Below are 20,082 nucleotides of genomic sequence, written 5' to 3'. Positions count from 1 at the left end.
TTGTTATGACAGTCTGACCTGTCAGTGTCCCATATAGCTACAGAAGGCATATGGCTAAGGGCAAGCTGTATAATCCAGTAGCTGCTTCTAATATGACTTCAATACACTTGTATAGTACTTGTGAGCCTTTGACTTGGAGCTCTGCCCAGTGCCCTATGGAATCTTAAAGTAACATGACAATGTTTTTGACTTGGCTGTACCTTATATTATGAAGTCACACACTCTGCGAGAGAAGCCTGGAGAGGATAGATCCTCTAGATTGTAAGCTCGTTTGAGCAGGGCTCTCCTCACCTGTTGTCTCTCTAAGTCAAATTGTTATGTTACTTACTACTTGCTATGTCCTGTCCACCCATTGTACAGCGCTACGGAATTTGATGGCACTATATAAAACGATAAATAATATAAGGCTTATAAGATCAATTCTGTCCAGCCTCCTCTCCCAAAGTATTTTTGTTCTCGACAGTCACTTGGTTAAACCTCTTTGGCTTGTCGGCTCGTTACCTTGTGGCTTGTGTATCTACCATATATGATACATGGGAGTCAACAGGGTTTCTTCCCAAACCCACTTACAAAGTGATACAACATTTGGAATATGTGAATGTGCACCCTAATACTTGTGATGAGGTGCTATCTGTCAGGAGGCTGGTAGTAGCCACTGGTAAACTAAACAAGCAGCTGTCCCTCAAAAATTAGAGCAGTATGTGAATTAGGTATTAGCGAGACACACTCTCTGCCTATTCAATCCCTGGAAAGAATATCTGGTATAACCTCTCTTCTTTTCGGTATTGACATCTTAGCACCTGATGTAAATGCATAGCTGCAGTACAATAATACTTTGGAACTCTCCATCATCTTTCTTCTAAAACTCAATTGAATCCCTGTGGTTGGACAAGTAGTGCAGCTTAACAGTCATGTCTTGGGAGGTTTATATTTATGAACACGTGTTAATACAAAAAGAAAGTCATATCTGCTGTTTTAACGAAATGTGGCAAGTCCCAAATAACAACCTCTGTGTAATAAAATATGCCTTGTTCATGATGAATTGTCCTTTATCCTTTTTTCTTCTTCCAGGGTTTTTGTTAAAGTATATATTATCTATTTCCAACTTAAGTGTACGGTATACTATTGAGAGAATGCAGGTTGTTGAAAAATTAGCCAACTGAGAACCATTGTCAGCATTAATTTCAGTCTAATAAATGGCCCTCTCTAGCTGTTAAGTGGCTTGTAATGTAGATAAAAAAGCCCTTGACCTATGATGGATAATACCAGGTTTTTGTTTGTAAACCAAGCTTCAATTATCATCTTAATTTGCTCCAGGTCGTATAACAGGATTACAAAAATTCATTATTGTGAAACGTGAATAAATGTAGCTGAACGATGCATAAAGTATCATTTGCAAGTAATTAATGTGTTTTCTTTTTTCCTGTTGAAGGGAGAGAAGGCTGGAGCATTAGGTGAAAGGACATCCTGAGGTGTATTTGCATGACAAAAATGATATTTAGTTGTCTGAAATATATTTTCCAAATAATTACTATTAACCAAATGTGATTGGAATATTTCTGCCATTGTTCTGAAAGCCAATGGCGTTGGATGCTTTAGGCTAGGTTTATGAAAAACGGTGGAATATGGAGATGGGCCATATCAACAACTAGAATTGTTCCCAGTTGGTCTACATTTAGCACTATGTATCAAAATTGCTCCTACTTAAGATGGTCCGTTGTACTTTATGCTGTTTTTGCTCAGCTCTATCAGTGCTTTACAGTTTACAAGGTTCTGAGAAGATGGTGAATAATTTGCAAGTAGTTGTGGAGATGCCTTTATTACTAAAACTCTAATGATGTGCTGTAACATATATTTAAAGTTATGGAAATTAAGATTTGTAGGGGAAATGGCAACATAAATTCCAAACAATTAATATAAGGGGTATATGGTGTGAATAGTTATTCTAGAGCCACAGACTGAAGAGTGTAAAGAATGAGCAATTTGGTAAGAAAAGAGGTATGGGTAAATCCCCAAAATAAATGAAAAACAGCATAGAAGGGACGCCATATGAATGCTCTCCTAAGTTCTAACCGTGGCTGTGACTATTGTCTGACTTTGGTAAAATTAAACATTTCTTCTCTGCTTGGCCTGTGTTTAATGGTGGGTATTTTACATGTTAACATTTGTATCTTTTTTTTTCGTCCTGCAAGGTGTCGGGGCTGCTCGTGCTGGAAACCTCACATTTATGGTAGGCGGCGTAGAACAAGAGTTTGATGCCGCAAAAGAATTGTTATCGTGTATGGGAGCCAATGTGGTCTACTGTGGTGAAGTTGGCACAGGCCAGGTATGTACAGATTTTGTTTAGCTTTATTATTCAAATAGGAAAAGTTCCCATGTAGAGATATTTGTAGATTGAGCCGTAAAAAAGATGTTAAATGGGAATATCCCACAAAAAAAGGAAACTGATAGCGACGAGAATCCTAGCTGTTAGCACACAAACATATGTAATTAATGTGGTATGTATGTGCGGTAGCTATTCAAATGTTATTCACACCATGCTTTTTATATGAAAAGTAGAAATAAAGGTTTTGGAACTAAAATCATTTTTTGAAAGTTTGCTCGTTCTTTTTGTATTAATTTTTATGCTTTTTTTTAACATTTTTGGGTCAGTGGTGGTTTGTCTTTGTGCTAATACCTGTTTAACACTATTAAAACTTATGTGCAGGCTGCAAAGATTTGTAACAACATGCTGCTGGCTATTAGCATGATTGGAACTGCGGAAACAATGAATCTTGGAATCAGGTATGTCATATGCATAGTTTTCTGCACTTCATGCACACAGGCTGTTGTAACCTACATATACAGCCGTGTGAAAAACAAAGTACTCCCTCTTCGAATTCCATGGTTTTACATATCAGGGCATAATAACAATCATCTGTTACATAGGTTTTAAAAATTAGGTAAATACAACCTTAGATGAACAACACATGACACATTCCACAGTGTCATAATGTATTGATCAAAAATAAAGACAAAATGGAAGAGCCATGTGTGAAAAACTAAGCACACCTTATCATTCAGTAGCTTGTAGAACCACCTTTAGCAGCAATAACTTGACGTAATCTGTAGGACTGTATTCATCGTGGATGAATTTTGGCCCACGTTGCTTCAGTTTATTGAGGTTTGCAGGCATTTGTTCATATAGACCAGCTCTCTTAAGGTCCTGCCACAGCATTTTAATCGGGTTGAGGTCTGGACTTTGACTGGGTCATTGCAACACCTTGATTCTTTTCATTTTCAGCCATTCTGTTGTACATGTGTACTTGGGATCGTTGTCCTATTGCATGACCCAATTTAAGCCAGGCTTTAGCTGTCAGACAGATGGCCTCACATTTGACTCTAGATTACTTTGGTATACAGAGGAGTTCATGGTCGATGGTCCAATGATTGCAAAGGTTCCCAGGTCCTGTGGCTGCAAAACAAGCCCAAATCATCACTACCTCCACCACCGTGCTTAACAGTTGGTATGGCTTTCTATGTGTCTATCAAAGGTAAACCTCTGTCTTTTTATTACTTGTTCACTAATAAAGACAGAGGGACTAAGACATCATAACCCATAAACTTCTGCAATTTTATAATTCAACGTAGCCTGTGGTTTAATAGTGTAAATATTGTGGCCTGTGCGTTTTATTCGTGTGTGGACACCAATGCCACCACAGCCATGTCCTGGTGGGTACATGATCCAGCATAGCCACGTCCTGGTGGATAGCTGTGCGGCCACAGTTTTATTATGTGAGGTCACGATGGCCTCATTTAAGATACATTGTTCTAGACCGACCTGATTTATCTATGGATTTGTGTCACAAGGAGTTGGTCTCTGGATGATGGGTGTTAAGCCCTACCTACCTTCCCCATTACGTTCTCAGCTTACTTGCACCTAACCCCCCATGTTGTCTTGCTTCCACATAAAGAGGGAGGAGAGAAGAAATACAAATGTTCCTAGAAGTATAGAGTCTGATACTTTGTCACTATAAGATACCTCTCCTGGGCAGTTGAATGAATTAGGGAATTGAATGTCTTTAAATCATGGTCAGTCTTCCCTATAACAGCGCATAGTTTTATGAGCCTTTTGAAATAGGTTTTCTGTTGTATGCAGTTTTACTTTATTAGCCTATTGATAAAATATTTATAAATCGTTACTGCACTGTTCTTTTCAAGTGGAAATATGGGATATGAATTGGTCTGCACATTAAATAATGTACCCAATTTCTCTCCTAATTAACAGATCAAAATTGTTTTATTGAAGTATATCATTATCTCAGATGTTAAACTATCTTGACCTATTCTGTTGACACCTGCTAATTGAGATAAAGTAGAAATTTGCTTTGCATCAGTGATAATTGGTTTATCAATATCTTGGCTGTTTGCACTTAAAAACCAAATGCAGCTAAATTGTTGAAAATGATATCTATAGATAATAATACAAAACTAACAGTTAAATGGGAACAACCTTTAAATATGCTTAACCCATCATTGCTCACTAAGCTGAAGACTTTCCCTTGAATATTGTCATAACATTTTTTCCTGCACTGACATCTTCATTCATGTTGAGAATGGAAATCCTATTCTTATGGATTTTTTGTACATATTTAAAACACTTCCAGTAACTTTCTTAGTGTTTGGTTACAGATAACACACTTGGCTATGGCATAATGTATAATGACTTCACCCCATTTGTGCCTGTGTCTTGCCTACAAAGCGTTTCAGTTCATTATGTGTGTGGCCCCAGGAGGGTTACCAATGGTCTACGTACCAAGGATGCACATGGAATGCAAAGGTAGATCTTGTCAGCTTTTTAGAAGCCTGCACTGTCCTTATAATAATGCTAAAAGTTCCATCAAACTTCCACCACTTTAACGTGTTGGGACAAAGAAAGTATTCATACAGTGAAGGACAAAAATGATTTGATCCCCTGCTGATTTTGTAGGTTTGCCCACTGAGAAAGACATGACCAGTCTATAATGTTAATGGTAGGTTTATTTGAGCAGTGAGAGACAGAATAACAACAAAAAAATCCAGAATAACGCATTTCAAATAAGTTATAAATTGATTTGTATTTTACTCAGTGAAATAAGTATTGACCCCTTTGCAAAACATGACTTAGTACTTGGTGGCAAAACCCTTGTTGGCAATCACAGAGGTCAGACGTTTCTTGTAGTTGGCCACCAGGTTTTCACACATCTCAGGAGGGATTTTTTCCCACTCCTCTTTGCAGATCCTCTCCAAGTCATTAAGGTTTCCAGGATGACGTTTGGCAACTCGAGCCTTCAGCTCCCTCCACAGATTTTATATAGCTAGACCGCTTCTTGAGCAACTCCTTTGTTGCCTTGGATGTGGTTTGGGTCATTGTGATTCTGGAATACCCATCCACGATCCATTTTCAATGCCTTGGCTGAGGGAAGGAGGTTCTCGTCCAAGATTTGACCTTACATGGCCCCATCCATCATCCCTTTGATACGGTGAAGTTGTCCTGTCCCCTTAGCAGAAAAACACTCCCAAAGTATAATGTTTCCACCTCCATGTTTGGCGGTGGGGATGGTTTTCTTGGGGATGCCAAATAGCTTGATTTTGGTCTCATCTGACCACAACACTTTCACCCAGTTCTCCTCTGAGTCATTCAGATGTTCATTGACAAACGTCAGATGGTCATATAGGTTCGATTTGAGTGATTGGTGCGCAAACTGTGTAAACTATTCATCACTTTTTATTTATATTTATTGAATAGTAAATAAATTGATGACGATTAATTATGTGCTGCTAGTCAACCAAAGAAACAAAACCCCACTGTTGTTTCACTTCAAACCAAAAACCATACAATAAACACCAGGTGACTGCGCTTTTCACACCCAATAAGTGTGAGCAAATTCAATATAATAAATAATGAATAAATGCTACCTATAATTGTAGTATGTAGAACACCGATTGTAATTTATAAGCCTTCAGAGAAATATGTCAGGATCTCATATAGAAAATAAAAAGATTTTTTTGTTATTCTGTCTCTCACTGTTCAAATAAACCTACCATTAAAATTATAGCCTGGTCGTGTCTGTCAGTGGGCAAACGTACAAAATCAGCAGGGGATCAAATAATTTTTTCCTTCGCTGTATGTGAGAGCCAGATGGTTGTAAAGGATTAAATTCACGAGATATAGTGATGAGACGCAGAGTTCTTGTTTTGGAGAGATTAGTTTTAAAAGTAAGAGACTATTTCACCTCATGGATTATTATTACAGGTAATTCCTTCAAGTGGTCTTCTTGCAATGGTGGCCCAGAATAATGAGTTGTAAACAGATCCAGGTACTCTGATTTGACCAAGCATTAACCGGGGCCAATTCAGTCCTGCGGAAATCACTTGGTTAAAGCCATTTATTAAGAATGTAAAGGGGCTCTACCTATTAGCCAATCAAAGGCCTGGCTAATGTATAGACTATACCTTTAAATTGATGAGTTTAAATCTTTTACTTACTCAGTTTTAATCTGAAGTTTGTGGTGTTAGGGATCAGGGAATATCTGGTATCCCTTTTGTAGAAGGAACCCCATCATGAAGGACCTAAAACAGGTCTCTAGTCAATAGCCCAAGTAAAACCGAGATATTCAGCATCTGTTGCAGCATACTGCTTCCATGAATCTCATTCCAAAATACATAATGTGAAACAGTGTTCTCCTGCATAAAAATCTGCTCAAAATAACTTTGCCATTATTGTGCTTGCATTTTGTTTTGTTTTACTTGCTGATACTTTTTGAACTTCTCCCAGTTGATTTTCATTTTGTTTTCTGTCAGTAGTGGAAAGATTATATTTCAGAGCATTCTGACTCTAGTAAGGCTTAATAGACATCAAATAAATATCACATTGTAAATAAATTGTTAGTGTTGAAAGATTTGATGTCGCTAAACTGGATGAAAAAATATAATAAAACACTCAGAACCGTATTGTAGCAATTAATTATCAACAAAACATTTACGATATGGCACCAGAAAAAAAAATACAATAAATAAAAGGTGCAATCTGCACTTAATTTCTAACCTCCAGTTTTCAAAGTGACATATTTCTTCAAAATGCTTATTTTCTGCCTGAAACCTGTTATGTGTTAAGCCCTTTTCTAACGCAAGCGTACCATTAAAAGAGCAAGCCAGGCGCGTTTTGCATTTTATCTTTTTGAGGATGCTTCTTCTGGCTTCCATATAACTGACAGTGAAAATTAGACATGGTATTAAAATTCGTTACTGAAGGCCTCTGTCTTCCACTAGAACCGAGACATGTAATGGTCTAAAACCAGCTCGGATATAATTGTCATTCAGGGAGAGTCTTACTAAGAAAGTCATGCTTCATTGGAGAAGACTGAGTTTCTATTTGAAATCAACAAATTAATCCGAGACAGGTATCTGAAAGGGCAAGTTTAATAGGAAGCAGCTACTGGGCTCTCAAGCATGATAGAATGTTATTGCTGTTTCCCTGTAAATTGGCTGGGAACATATGATACTTTCTGCATAAGAGCTCCTTTGCTGTTGAAGAGATATACTGCTCAAGCTATCAAAATGATGACAGACTGTCAGTCCTCATAATAACCTGCCAATGGCCGGGCTGTGTGCGCGCAAGTGTTTACAATTGGGAACATTTTCAATTTTTTTTTTTAAAAAATACAAAGCATACACACAAAAAGAAGCTATTATGGTTACAAAATCTGAAATAAAGCATCAAATTAGTTGTCACATTTTCATTTGAGGAAGAGGGAAATACAGTAACGTGTACTGCGGAAAGTAGATTGTAGCAAAAAAATCAACTGTATTGCATATATTTTTTTAAAGAAAGCATATAATGCTGTTTTTAATGCTATTTTATACTATACTACAGACACACGCTAACATCTTATGCTCACAAACATTAATATAGTTAATTAACACACACGCTAACATTCTACTCATGTACACACATGCTTACTGCATACAGTAATACACACACTCTAACACTACATGCTGACACTCATGCTAATACCATACTGTAAAGTAAACAACCCCATACACGCTAACACCACACATGCACACGTACACACACTGGCTTACAGTATACATATATAAAATTACACACTCCAACACTATGGACACATACACACAGAATCTGGCACTAGAATAAGTAGACATACTGACTCTGGCACTGTACATTTACACACACTGACTCTGGCACTATACATAGACACATACACACTGATATTATGGTATATACACAGACGCCCACAGACTGACTCCAGCACTGTACATATCAGGGTGGATTCGATTTTAAATCCGTAGTCAGTAAGACTCGATTTAAATCATGATTTTTTTTTTTTATGTAAAGACTCATTCTTGCTAGTAGTTATAATCTTTTAATGTTTGCAACCAGATGAAGATTTCATATTTAGAATAATAACCTGTCGGATTAGTAAAACGGCTATACTAGAACTGATTTTATTTTAATAGCTTCATCACATAAACTACTTAAATTGTTTTATTTATTTGCTTAACCACCAATGTTTATCAACTGCAGTGGTTAAACAAGATATCTTAAATTAAAAAAAAAAAAAAAAAATCAGCTGGATCCACATGAAAAATTTAAAACACTGTCTTCTGCAGCTCACTCATCTTTATCTTTATTCTCTTGTTTGTTCATAATCTGGAAAAGAAAAACAAGCTTTCCTGCTTTTGCACACATACCTGCTTTACTCATAGGTAACTTCACTGAAATATTCCCAAAATGGGGCTCTTTTTTGTCTTGCTGCCAATTTGCTCCTCAAGGGAGTGAATAAAGTACTTCAAGCTATGTGTACAAATATCCCAAAGTTTGTAAGCTTTGTTTCACCTTCATTTTTAGTGGGATTAAGGTCTTTTTCCGAAATTTATTTATTTTATACCATTTTTGCTGTGGAAAAAGTACATGTTAACTCAGCTTTGATAATTTGAATGAATTTAATTGATTGACAAAAGATGTAAACATTGGATGAATACCGTATTTGCTCGATTATAAGACGACCCTGATTATAAGACGACCCCCCAAAATCTGAATATTAACTTAGGAAAAAAAGAAAAAGCCTGAATATAAGACGACCCTAAAGGAAAAAAGTTTTACCAGTAAATGTTAATTCATGTAAACTATTTTTTTTAATAAAAGCTATGATTGAGAAAAATATTTTTTTTTTGTTTTTATTTCTTGTATTTTCCAACCTGTCCCCCAGTTACGCACATCTGCCCCCAGGCTTGCCACACCAATATGGCACTGTGGCCCATGATATGCCTTTTAACCCTCTATATGCCACTGTGCCCCATGGTATGCCTTTTGACCCCCTATGTGCCACTCTGCCTCCAGAAATGCCTTATACCCCTATATCCCATTCTGGCATTTAGGGGGTTAAAATGCATATTATGGGGCAGAGTGGCATATAGGGAGGTATAAGACATTCCAGGAGGCAGAGTGGCATTAAGGGAGTTAAAAGGCATTATATAGAGCACTCTGCCTCCAGAAATGCCTTATACCCCTATATGCCACTCTGGCATTTAGGGGGTTAAAAGGCATATTATGGGGCAGAGTGGCATATAGGGAGGTATAAGGCATTTCAGGAGGCAGAGTGCACTATTAAATGCCCCCTTAACGCCACTCTGCCTCCTGAAATGCCTTATACCTCCCTATATGCCACTCTGCCCCATAATATGCCTTTTAACCCCCTAAGTGCCAGAGTGGCATATAGGGGTGTAAGGCATTCCAGAAATGCCCTACACACACACACACACTTACTTACTTACCGGTGCTTCCAATTTCCTGCTGTATTGCCGGGGCAGCGGGTTGACGTCTCATTCCGCGGCAGCCGGAAGGAGGTGGAGTTGGCAGCGGGGGTTTGTATGCGTCCGTCGCAAATACCTTCCCCGGCTGTCAGAGATCAGGAACTCTGGAACTCTGATCTCTGACAGTCGGGGAAGGTATTTGCGACGGACGCATACAAACCCCCACTGCCAACTTCACCTCCGGAAGGACCGGTAAGTGTGTGGGGAGGGGGGGGGCGACGACAGGAGGATCCAGGTCCCCTGCAGCCGTGCGGGGGATCTGGATCTTAGTCTCCTAATCAGACCTCTATTTGAGGTCTGATTAGAAGACGACCCCGATTATAAGACGAGGGGTATTTTTCAGAGCATTTGCTCTGAAAAAAACCTTGTCTTATAATCGAGCAAATACGGTATATACAGCTCATAACTAAGCTCTATTCCATACTGAACCATAATGTAACTTACATAGAAAACTATCTTTAGATATTTTTCCTCCAAAACCAATTTTTTTTTTTTCATTTTTTAAAATCAATTTGTAAACCATCCTGATACACCTATACACTGACTCTGACACAAGAGTACATGCACACAAGCTCACAGACTGACTCCAGCCCTTTACATATAGACACATACACACTGACTCGGACACTACAGTATACACACACTGACTCCAGCACTATACATATACACACTGACTCGGACACTACAGTATACACACACACACACTGACTCCAGCACTATACATATACACACTGACTCGGACGCTACAGTATACACCTACACACTGACTCCAGCACTATACATATACACACTGACTCGGACACCACAGTATACACACACACACACACACACTGACTCCAGCACTATACATATACACACTGACTCGGACACTACAGTATACACACACTGACTCCAGCACTATACATATACACACTGACTCGGACACCACAGTATACACACACACACACACACACTGACTCCAGCACTATACATATACACACTGACTCCAGCACTATACATATACACACTGACTCGGACACTACAGTATACACACACACACTGACTCCAGCACTATACATATACACACTGACTCGGACACTACAGTATACACACACACACACACTGACTCCAGCACTATACATATGCACACATACACACTGACATTTTAGTATATACACACACTCACATACACTACTCCCTCTCCATCTTCTGCCATCTTGAATCTGGCATTTTCCTGCGGGTGTGGGGTCATGTAGCGTGCAATATATCACCCCACTGGGCACCTCACGGCATCCACAGGCAATTCAAGATGGCAGCCCTGCAAAACCCTGGACACCAGGAATTGGTTTCTAGTCGCCATGACGACCTGGCATCTAGGGTTTGTTAAGCCCTGAATTCAAGTGTTAAGAAAAGGGGGTGGGGAAGCCCTTTATTTTTCCAGACAGCTACTTTTGTAGGCCTTCATGTACTCTTTTTCTCAATTAGTTCCCTAACATCCCAGACTGTTGATTTTACCACTCTTAATATTTGGTTGCCTCATGTGTACAATAATCAATATGTAACACTTCTAAAATGTTGGAATATACAGTCAAAAGTGGCAGCTACGTAAAGAGGAAATATTTAATGGGAAGCACTTTATATATAGTTACATAGTCTGCTGATTAACTGATGTACAGCACATTTCAGATAACAGCACTTATAAATGTGAATATACAAGCAAAACAAATGCTTACTTGATTTCTGCAATATATATAAAGTAGGATTAAAGTGTATTTATTCCTACTGTAATAGCTAAACCACTCCCTAATGGCTTGTGCTGTGAGTGAGATGAACCGATGAAAAGATCTGTACAAAAATGCAGAACCAAGCAACCCCCAGCTCTAACCTAAAACTATGGTGACCCCATTGAGACACGGACTTGATATGACGCCGTTAAATGGATCATGTGTTTGTTCTTGGTATAAGAAAGCCTTTCTTTATAATACCTGTTGCAACTTGTCAACTACACAGATCAGACTTACAGACCTACAGTTACCTACCATGTCTATGGACATAAACCATTCCCATCATGTGATCTTTTTCCATTGTTGATAAACAAATATTGGGATGAATCTGTATCTGTCTACCCAAATACAATTTTATTTTATTTTATTTTTTTTACATCAAAGAATTTGTTTGTTTTTTTAAACCCTGTGCGCCACAGCAGACATCAGTTTGTGCCACAAACCTAGTGATAGAACAAATGATGTTTCTGCTTGGGCAAGCTTTGTTTTATTAGGATCAGCAACCTTATCAGCAGATGACCCAGAACGATAGTGCATGTCTGCGAATGGGAAGAGAACATATGTCACATCTCCACGTAGCCTGCCTCATGGGCAACCGTGTTTAATGAAGATTTAATAACAAGCATTCATGCCATTTGAATCTGGATTCCATTTTTGAGGCTGCTTGCCAGCATTTTATTTTTGGAGATTTTTTTTTCATTGTTTTTGTGTTCGGATACAAATATACAAATTAAACTTTTAGTTAGTTATATAAGATAGCATTTCTTTTTGTGAAAGCATTTGCTGTATGCACCTATTTATCCTTTACTACGTAAAATGGGGAACTTCATACATTTCCCTTGAAAATATGCAGGTAATTGTGCACCAGCTGTGCTAAAATTGTCAGTGGGAGTTATAAACAATGCAGCATAAATAACACAAATGACAGATTTATGTGTTTTAATTTATATTGGTTACTCTATCTTCCATATCGATACAATACCGTTTTTGAGACACATAATAAAGTATGAAAAACGACATTGTGTTTCTCATGTGTAAAACAAGTCATCCATATCTAGATGCCTTTTGACATTAATATGCTTTCCTTGACCCTTTATAGATTAGGGCTTGACCCAAAGCTGTTGGCCAAAATCTTAAACATGAGCTCAGGTCGGTGTTGGTCAAGCGATACCTATAACCCTGTTCCGGGAGTGATGGAAGGAGTGCCATCTGCAAATAACTACCAAGGAGGATTTGGGACCACACTCATGGCAAAGGTATGTGCAAAATGCTGATTGCATAATGTAATGGAAAAATACTCATGATATGTTCTAAGAATACTTAACAATAAATACCGTATTTGCTCGCTTATAAGGGGAGGTGTTTTTCAGAGCAAATGCCCTGAAAAATATCCCTCGTCTTATATTAGAGGTCGTCTTCTAATCAGACCTCAAATAGATGTCTGACTACAAGACCAAGATCCAGATCCCCCGCAGCGCTGCAGGGGACCTGGATCCTCCTCTCTGGCAGCCAGTGGAGGTCTGTGTGATGCGCGCAGATATTCTCCGCTCCTGCCGGCACTTCTGCCAGGGCTTCTATGATGGAGCGCTGGCATCACATGACCTTCCGGTGCTCCACCAAAGAAGCCCGGCGGAAGTACCAGCAGCAGCGGAGGTTGTCTGTGTGCATCCCGCACCCGGTGAACGTTTGCGGGATGCGCATAGACAACCTTCGCTGCTGCCGGCACTCCCGCCGGAGCTTCTATGGTGGAGCACCGGAAGGTCATGTGATGCTGGCGTTCAGTCATAGAAGCCCCAGTGGAAGTACTGGCTAGCAGAAACGGAGGTCTGCATCGCACAGACCTCCATCGGCTGCCCCACTAGACACCAGGGAGTCTGAAGCATGGGTCACAAGTAAAGGGATGCACTGGTAAGTTGGGGGGGGTAAGAGTGGCTCAATGGTTTTCTGGGGTTAAAAGGCATATCAGGGAGGTAGGGGGGCATATAGGGAGTATAAGGCATACCTAGGGGGGGGTGGCAAATAGGGGGTTAAATGCATGTCAGGGATGCAGAGTGGCATATATGGGTGTATAAGTCATATCCGAGAGGCAGAGTGGCAAATAGGATGTTAAAGACATATTTGGGGAGGCAGATGTGTGAGATTAATAAACTGTATATGTATTATAAATAAAAGGCACCCAAATATGTGCTTACAAGAAACAGTAGAAACCTTTTATATAAATCTGCTGTTATTTATTAAATTGTTCTTTCTTACAGTGACTAATATGCCTTTTAATACTCAGAGTGAATTTGTAAAGACTAAATCATATCTAAACACAGATGATTTTAATTCAACCTTTCTGTATTTTCTGCTCCATTGCAGGATCTCGGGTTAGCGCAGGACACTGCTACCAACACCAAAAGTCCAACCCCACTGGGATCCCTCTCCCACCAGATATACAGATTAATGTGTGCCAAGGGCTATGCTCAGAAAGACTTCTCGTCTGTCTTCCAGTTTTTACGTGAAGATGAGAATTTGTGAATAGATATCTAGTGAACTTAGATTTAAATCACTATTTTTGGAATATCCCTATTACCCTAAAAACATAGTAAGCAAAGTGAAAGGTTAAAAGTGAGTTGTCCAATGGTGGTTCAATTTTGTCTTGTTAAACATGGCAAAACGATAGATTTCTGTTTAAGCATGGGACAGGCAACAAAAGTAGTTTAAAAACAAAATGGCTGGTTGAATTTCATGGCGTAAACAACTCTTAACCCGGTGAATATTAACATTTGTAGAGTTTCTTACAGGCCTACACCTTTTAGGGTTAGTTCATTAGAGCACTTTCCTGTGAATCTGGATCCGATTGTGTCAGAATCTTTTGACGTGTCTAGGAGGAAACGTCCATATTTTCAGAACAGAGAAGAATCCGTCACTTTTTCTAAACCCTTCACTGAAAAACGTGCGTTTTACCTTATCCAACACTATACCATAAGGTGTACAGAGGAGTTGTGGCTTATCCTGTATTAAAACTGTATTAACTAACACAATCTTATTGAAACACTGTGATTAAATACTTTCTCCCCATTTATGAGTTTGCTTATTGTGTTTGCCAGAAAATAACTATATTCCTTCTGGGCTGCTGTGGATACACACACACACACACACCTATTCGACATACAGATTTACATGTCTTTAATATTCAATTAGCTGATGCTAACGCAATTCTTAACCATCCAATTCATAACCAACCAACCAAACATTTGGAAGACCAAAAATCACCAAAACTCTAAGAATAACCCCCCTTCTAGTCTCTAACCGCTTCCATATATTTTTCTGTTTCCTACAACAGCATGGCTCACAATGGATATGGTCACCCGCCTTTTATATAAAGAGATTTTGTGAAATGAACTTCTAGAACTTAGACAAGGACAAGAGACCGTTCTGCTTTCTCTATATTGCTAATTAAATGCTAGACCTTTGATGTCTGGTACAAGGTGGGGATTTACAGGCAATCAAATGGAAGCAGTGATCAATAAAACACAACCTTAACACATTAAACAATCAAGCAGAAAGAGGGGAACATCTAAATACAAGCGGAAACTGCATCAGGCTGTTAATAGTGTATATAGTCACTTATATGCCTGCTCGCCAGGTATAGCTGAAGGACTCCATAGACACAACAGTATGCTCAGTTAACAATAACACACGCAAATAACATAATTAATTTTGTATATTACATATATTTGTTGGTTTGAGGAGTTTATAAAAGATATTTTCAGAGAATATCCAATGAAATACAAACAAATGTGATTTATTTTTGCAAATAAATCATAAATTAGTATAAAGGCGTGTAAGAGCAGGAAAAAGTTTCAAGGGTGTGTTGGGGGGGAATTTGTTCCACTTGTGGGGGCAGTCTACCATTGCAAACATTCTACTTTATTATTATTTGTTTTGTATAGCACAATAAAAATATTGACTTACAGAAACCAGGGCTAAGGATGGCACTGCTCGAACAAGCTTAAAATCTAGACTGTGTTACATTAATATCCATCTTGTCTAGGTGCTTAGCTTGAGGGTTTTATTCTCTGAGGACTTGGGCAAACTGTGATTTTGGTCCCCAATCTAATTTCCATGTTTAAAATCCCTGGTATTTTTCTTGGCTCAGAGATGTGATTTTAACGGTGTGACAAATCCAAACAGTGTTCCACAATTAGCTTGTCACCATCACTTGAAATGTAAACAAGAGAAAGAAAAATAAAAGTTTAATTGATTTTTGGGCATACCAGGCAGCACTCACAAAAAAAACTTTTACATGTTCAAAGGTACAAGAAAACCAAATTATCCTGGACACTGAAGCCATCCTTGGTTTTTGATTTAAAATAATCAAAAAAGCACAAATAGATACCCAGCTTTGCATGTTTCATTTCATTGTCATAAATGACATGCCTAATTTAGCATTATGACCCATCGCTCTTGCATCACAGCTGTAATAAAGTGTTACAAGAATACATTGCGTGGAATGTTCTTATTCTAGTAACACTTTATATTTAAACTGGAACAATTTATGAATTCACCTACTAAGTACCCTTCTCCAACCATTCAAACTTTAACCAAATGTCCCATGTTATGGAAATGGTGTAATTTGAATGTCTTATTCCTACTGAGGTAGCAGACATAGGCAAATGAGGTTCCCTTGTACCCGTGGGCTAGCAATCAGAAAATAACATATATTAACTGTGTCCTTACCGGCATGTCTTGTTTTGAATTCAGAACAACGTTGTTTCTCAAGATGCCCATATTGCTATCAGAGCTGTCTTTACCTAATGCTTGCTTTGTCTTAGTTCAGTCAATTCTAATTTGTACTGTAAGAAGTGCTCCATAAATTGTTGATGCTGTATAAATGATAATTATTAAGTGTATTTTATATTGATGTCTGTACTATCTCTGTGCAATCATTGCCTTCCAGGGCACACGTGGAAATGAGACCTATTGTAACACACGTGAACATACATCCCATGGAGCATCTACCACAATTCAGCTCCCCCTTGTACTGACATTTTCTTGTTTACCTTCTTATTTAGCTTTGATCAATGATCTCTCCAGAACCGCGTTGGCTATTTGAGAGACAAGTCCCTTTCCCCAAGGTATTTTTGGCACATAAAATAAGCCGCTGCATAGCTTTGTTACGTGTACTGAAAACTGTCAAGCTGGCATCCTGTTGGGGGGCCGTATACAAATCCCCAGTCTGGTTGAGAACAGCCTTGCTTCTTTTGTATAACATCACATTTATTGGAATCAGATCACTAGCCTACATTACACCGAGTCTGGTAATGAAACTGTTAAAACGTCAAAACTAAAAACCCTTAAGATTATGGAGATCACCAATACTTGCTCATTTTGCCCTCAATGAATAACAAATAGCAACCATAGCTAAACAATTAAAAATAGCCTTTGCCCATGGATTCCGAGCTCAGATAAAGGATATGCTTAACTATTTAAAACCCAAAGTGGAAAGTTGTCTCCAGTATGTGAGTCACATGACTACTGAACTTTCAGGCAAAGGAAGAAGAGCATGCTTTCTTGGGCATGTAGCAAGTGTAGTCAAAATCTTGTATAATTGCTTCTTTGTCCACCGCAAGGCTTGCGTACTTAAATTATGTTTAAGTTGATGCCATAGTGTATGTTAGTGCTTTTTACACCTCAATGCTTTATTAATTTTGCATTAAAAAGGAAACGGGGGTACTTTTAGTATGGACTATAGACAATTAATAAGAATATTGTTGGTGCAATAGAGGGGAAAGGTTTTCTTGGCACTAGTATCACATAAAATATGTTTTTAAACATAGTGTGCCATTTTTAAAGCAGTTTTTCCATGGTATATTTCCAGATAGCCGTATAGTAGCCATTTGCATGTGTTCTAGCTGTGTTGTCTTAACTCAATCTACTAGGCAAACAACTACTTATCATACCAAGCTAAGAAATAGAATGGTTCAGTTTTAATAATCCACACACTAGCATTCTGGCTAATGAGAGTCTACGGAAGAAGGAACCTCATCGAATTAATTTAACCCCTTAAGGACAATGGACGGTGCCAAAACCCATTGAAAACGATGCATTTTGAGCCCGTACGGGCTTTGTCATTAAAGGGGTTAAATTGTCATAAGCCGTCTGTTCACTGTGGTGGTTGAGCAGGGAAAGTCACACAGAATATCACGTTACTGACAACAATGGCAGCCTCCAGTTCCAGGAGGTTACTGAAAAAAACAGTTTATGTAATGCTCAATAAAGAGCATTTGGTTTTCTGCCCCCCCCCTTTAGAAATTAAGACTTTACTGATGAGCATTTCCATCATACATATGCCGGGATTCAAGTCGCATAGTTGTAGTTATGCAGTTACATATCTTGATATACATCATACTGATGTTTTGGGAAGAAACCTCCAGGAAAGTAAGTATTTTAATGAACCGATAAACCATTATTTGTAATGTGTGTAAATGTATTAAAAGCTTGATGGGGCATGTTCAAGGGAAATTTGCAAAAACTGTCTTATACATTTTATCTAAGTCTTCTCATCTTACATCATTAAAAGCTATAAAATTAGCAACAAATTATCCGGTGGAAATGACACAGAACACTGTCAGTGGTTCACTTATAAAACAAATATACTGTAAAAGGGTCAGTGGAGCTAAAAAGTTAATGTAACTTTCACATAGGGAAGTTCAATTGAATACAATTGACACGACAACATAGCAATTGGACTATTGATGTGCTTACATTATTTTTTTTTATGATATACATTTAGATGCCTTGATTCCAGCTGTTAAGGACTCTGCATGTTTATGAGTATTCAGACACATGACATCACACAATTAGGCACCTTATTGCTAGTCGAAGTTAATGTACAATACTCGGTCCGGTTCCTTCAAAAGCATACAATGGGATTGCCAGCCATCTTGTTCTGGTAGAATCGTGATCTGAAGAATAAATCTTGAAGGTCCTGAAAGTTTATTCAACTCAATAGGTTTGCCCTAATAAAACTTAGCTTCAAATGAAGACTGTTCTCTCTTGGTAGAACCAAGGTATGTCTTGAATCTGTTATGATTCCCCCAAAAGCATTTCATAAATACCAACTTCATACAAGAATATTTTTCAAAACTGCATTTTTTACATATATCAAAATGATTTCCTTTTCAGAATAAATTCAATAAATGGCTTTTATTATATTCAATAATAAGCCCCATCAGTCTTATAATATTTGTACTTGTTGTAAGTTTTACCCCATACTATAAATGTTGCTTTTGCTGCAGTTTACTGGTAAACCAATAAAAGATAAAATGGACACAAACATGTATCAATCTATATTCGCAATCCTGCATATACACATATTTGACCGCTTTATAGAAATAATCAAGTTCAGTATGTATACACATATATGTATACATTCGTACAAACATTTTCCATGTTTGATGTTTAAGATGTAACGTAGCCTCCAGCCAAAAACAAAACAGAGCCTCGACGTAAAGAAAATAAAATGAGTACAGCTCGTCTCGGTCCCCACCGAGTATTGCTCCAAAAAGATTTGTAAAGGTTTTGAAATGACTAGGGACAAGGCTTGGTTCTGATTAAATCATATAGGGACCTAATTATGGATTTAGCAGAGAGAGACAGAGAGAGAAACACACCTTCAGCCAGGCAGTTTCCCTGCTGGGAGAAGAAAATCTCAGTGAACCATGAAGAAGAGACAAGCAGCAATAGGATGAGAAATATACATTTCCTGTGGTAATATGAAAGCCTCCCAAGAAGCTTGATTCTCATGCCATCGCCGGAGGGCAGAAGACTTCCCCTGTTTGATACGGAGTAAAACAGGCCTTTGTGAAAGAACTGGAAACACGGCTCTGCTCCCAGAGGCGTTAACTAGGCTGCGCTTAAGCCTGGAGCAGTAAGCGGAGTAACAGACATCACACCTACAAGTAAAGGGATAATTAGCCTTAGTTATGAAAATACACAGCAACAAATCTTCTTAAAGACTTCCTCAGTGGGAAAACCACCTTTGACTAGAAAAAAAAGGAAAGAGATCAAGGAAAGTGCACATTTACATGAGGGCAATTAAGTATCGGCGATATTCAGGTAATTAGGAGAGACGGTATGCAGAGTTGGGTCGGGCTTGGGCTTGGGCTAAGTATAATCAGTGTTTACATAGTTTGGAATGGTTTTAGCAAGGATTAAAGCTGTGATAAAGCACTGATTTTTAAGGAGAATATTAAAGAATAAGTATTGGTTGATACCGGTGCAATACTGAAAATGCCGTTTGCAAGGGTCATGATCTCAACTTCAGGTGTTAACCACGGGGGCAGCCATTAGCCCACATTTGCAAATCTGAACAAAATACGTAATCAAATTATTCAAGATGTATAAACAGAATACGTTAATTACCTTATTCACACCATGTGAAATACTCTTTGTGAGGCATTACCAAGGTATATACGCA

The 20,082-nt window shown here is 38.4% G+C and overlaps 1 protein-coding gene and 1 long non-coding RNA gene across 2 annotated transcripts in view; both read left to right on the top strand.

The window, feature by feature from the left end:
* Positions 1 to 14,678, top strand: part of HIBADH (3-hydroxyisobutyrate dehydrogenase) — a 45,060-nt gene extending 30,382 nt beyond the window's left edge. The window contains exons 5-8 of the mRNA XM_053466383.1: positions 2,193 to 2,326; positions 2,708 to 2,784; positions 12,715 to 12,871; positions 13,977 to 14,678. Of these exons, the coding sequence (XP_053322358.1) occupies positions 2,193 to 2,326; positions 2,708 to 2,784; positions 12,715 to 12,871; positions 13,977 to 14,135 (527 nt within the window). The 3' untranslated portion in view covers positions 14,136 to 14,678. The remainder of the gene's footprint in view (positions 1 to 2,192; positions 2,327 to 2,707; positions 2,785 to 12,714; positions 12,872 to 13,976) is intronic.
* Positions 14,679 to 15,604: 926 nt separating this feature from the next.
* On the top strand, positions 15,605 to 19,665 carry LOC128496959 (uncharacterized). The gene is made up of 2 exons (XR_008354269.1): positions 15,605 to 16,738; positions 18,397 to 19,665. It is a non-coding gene; the product is annotated as an uncharacterized LOC128496959 (long non-coding RNA).
* Positions 19,666 to 20,082: the final 417 nt, after the last annotated feature.

This window comes from Spea bombifrons, chromosome 5 (assembly GCF_027358695.1).
Source record: "Spea bombifrons isolate aSpeBom1 chromosome 5, aSpeBom1.2.pri, whole genome shotgun sequence".
NCBI lineage: Eukaryota > Metazoa > Chordata > Amphibia > Anura > Pelobatidae > Spea > Spea bombifrons.
This window is presented reverse-complemented; position numbering and strand designations above follow the sequence as displayed.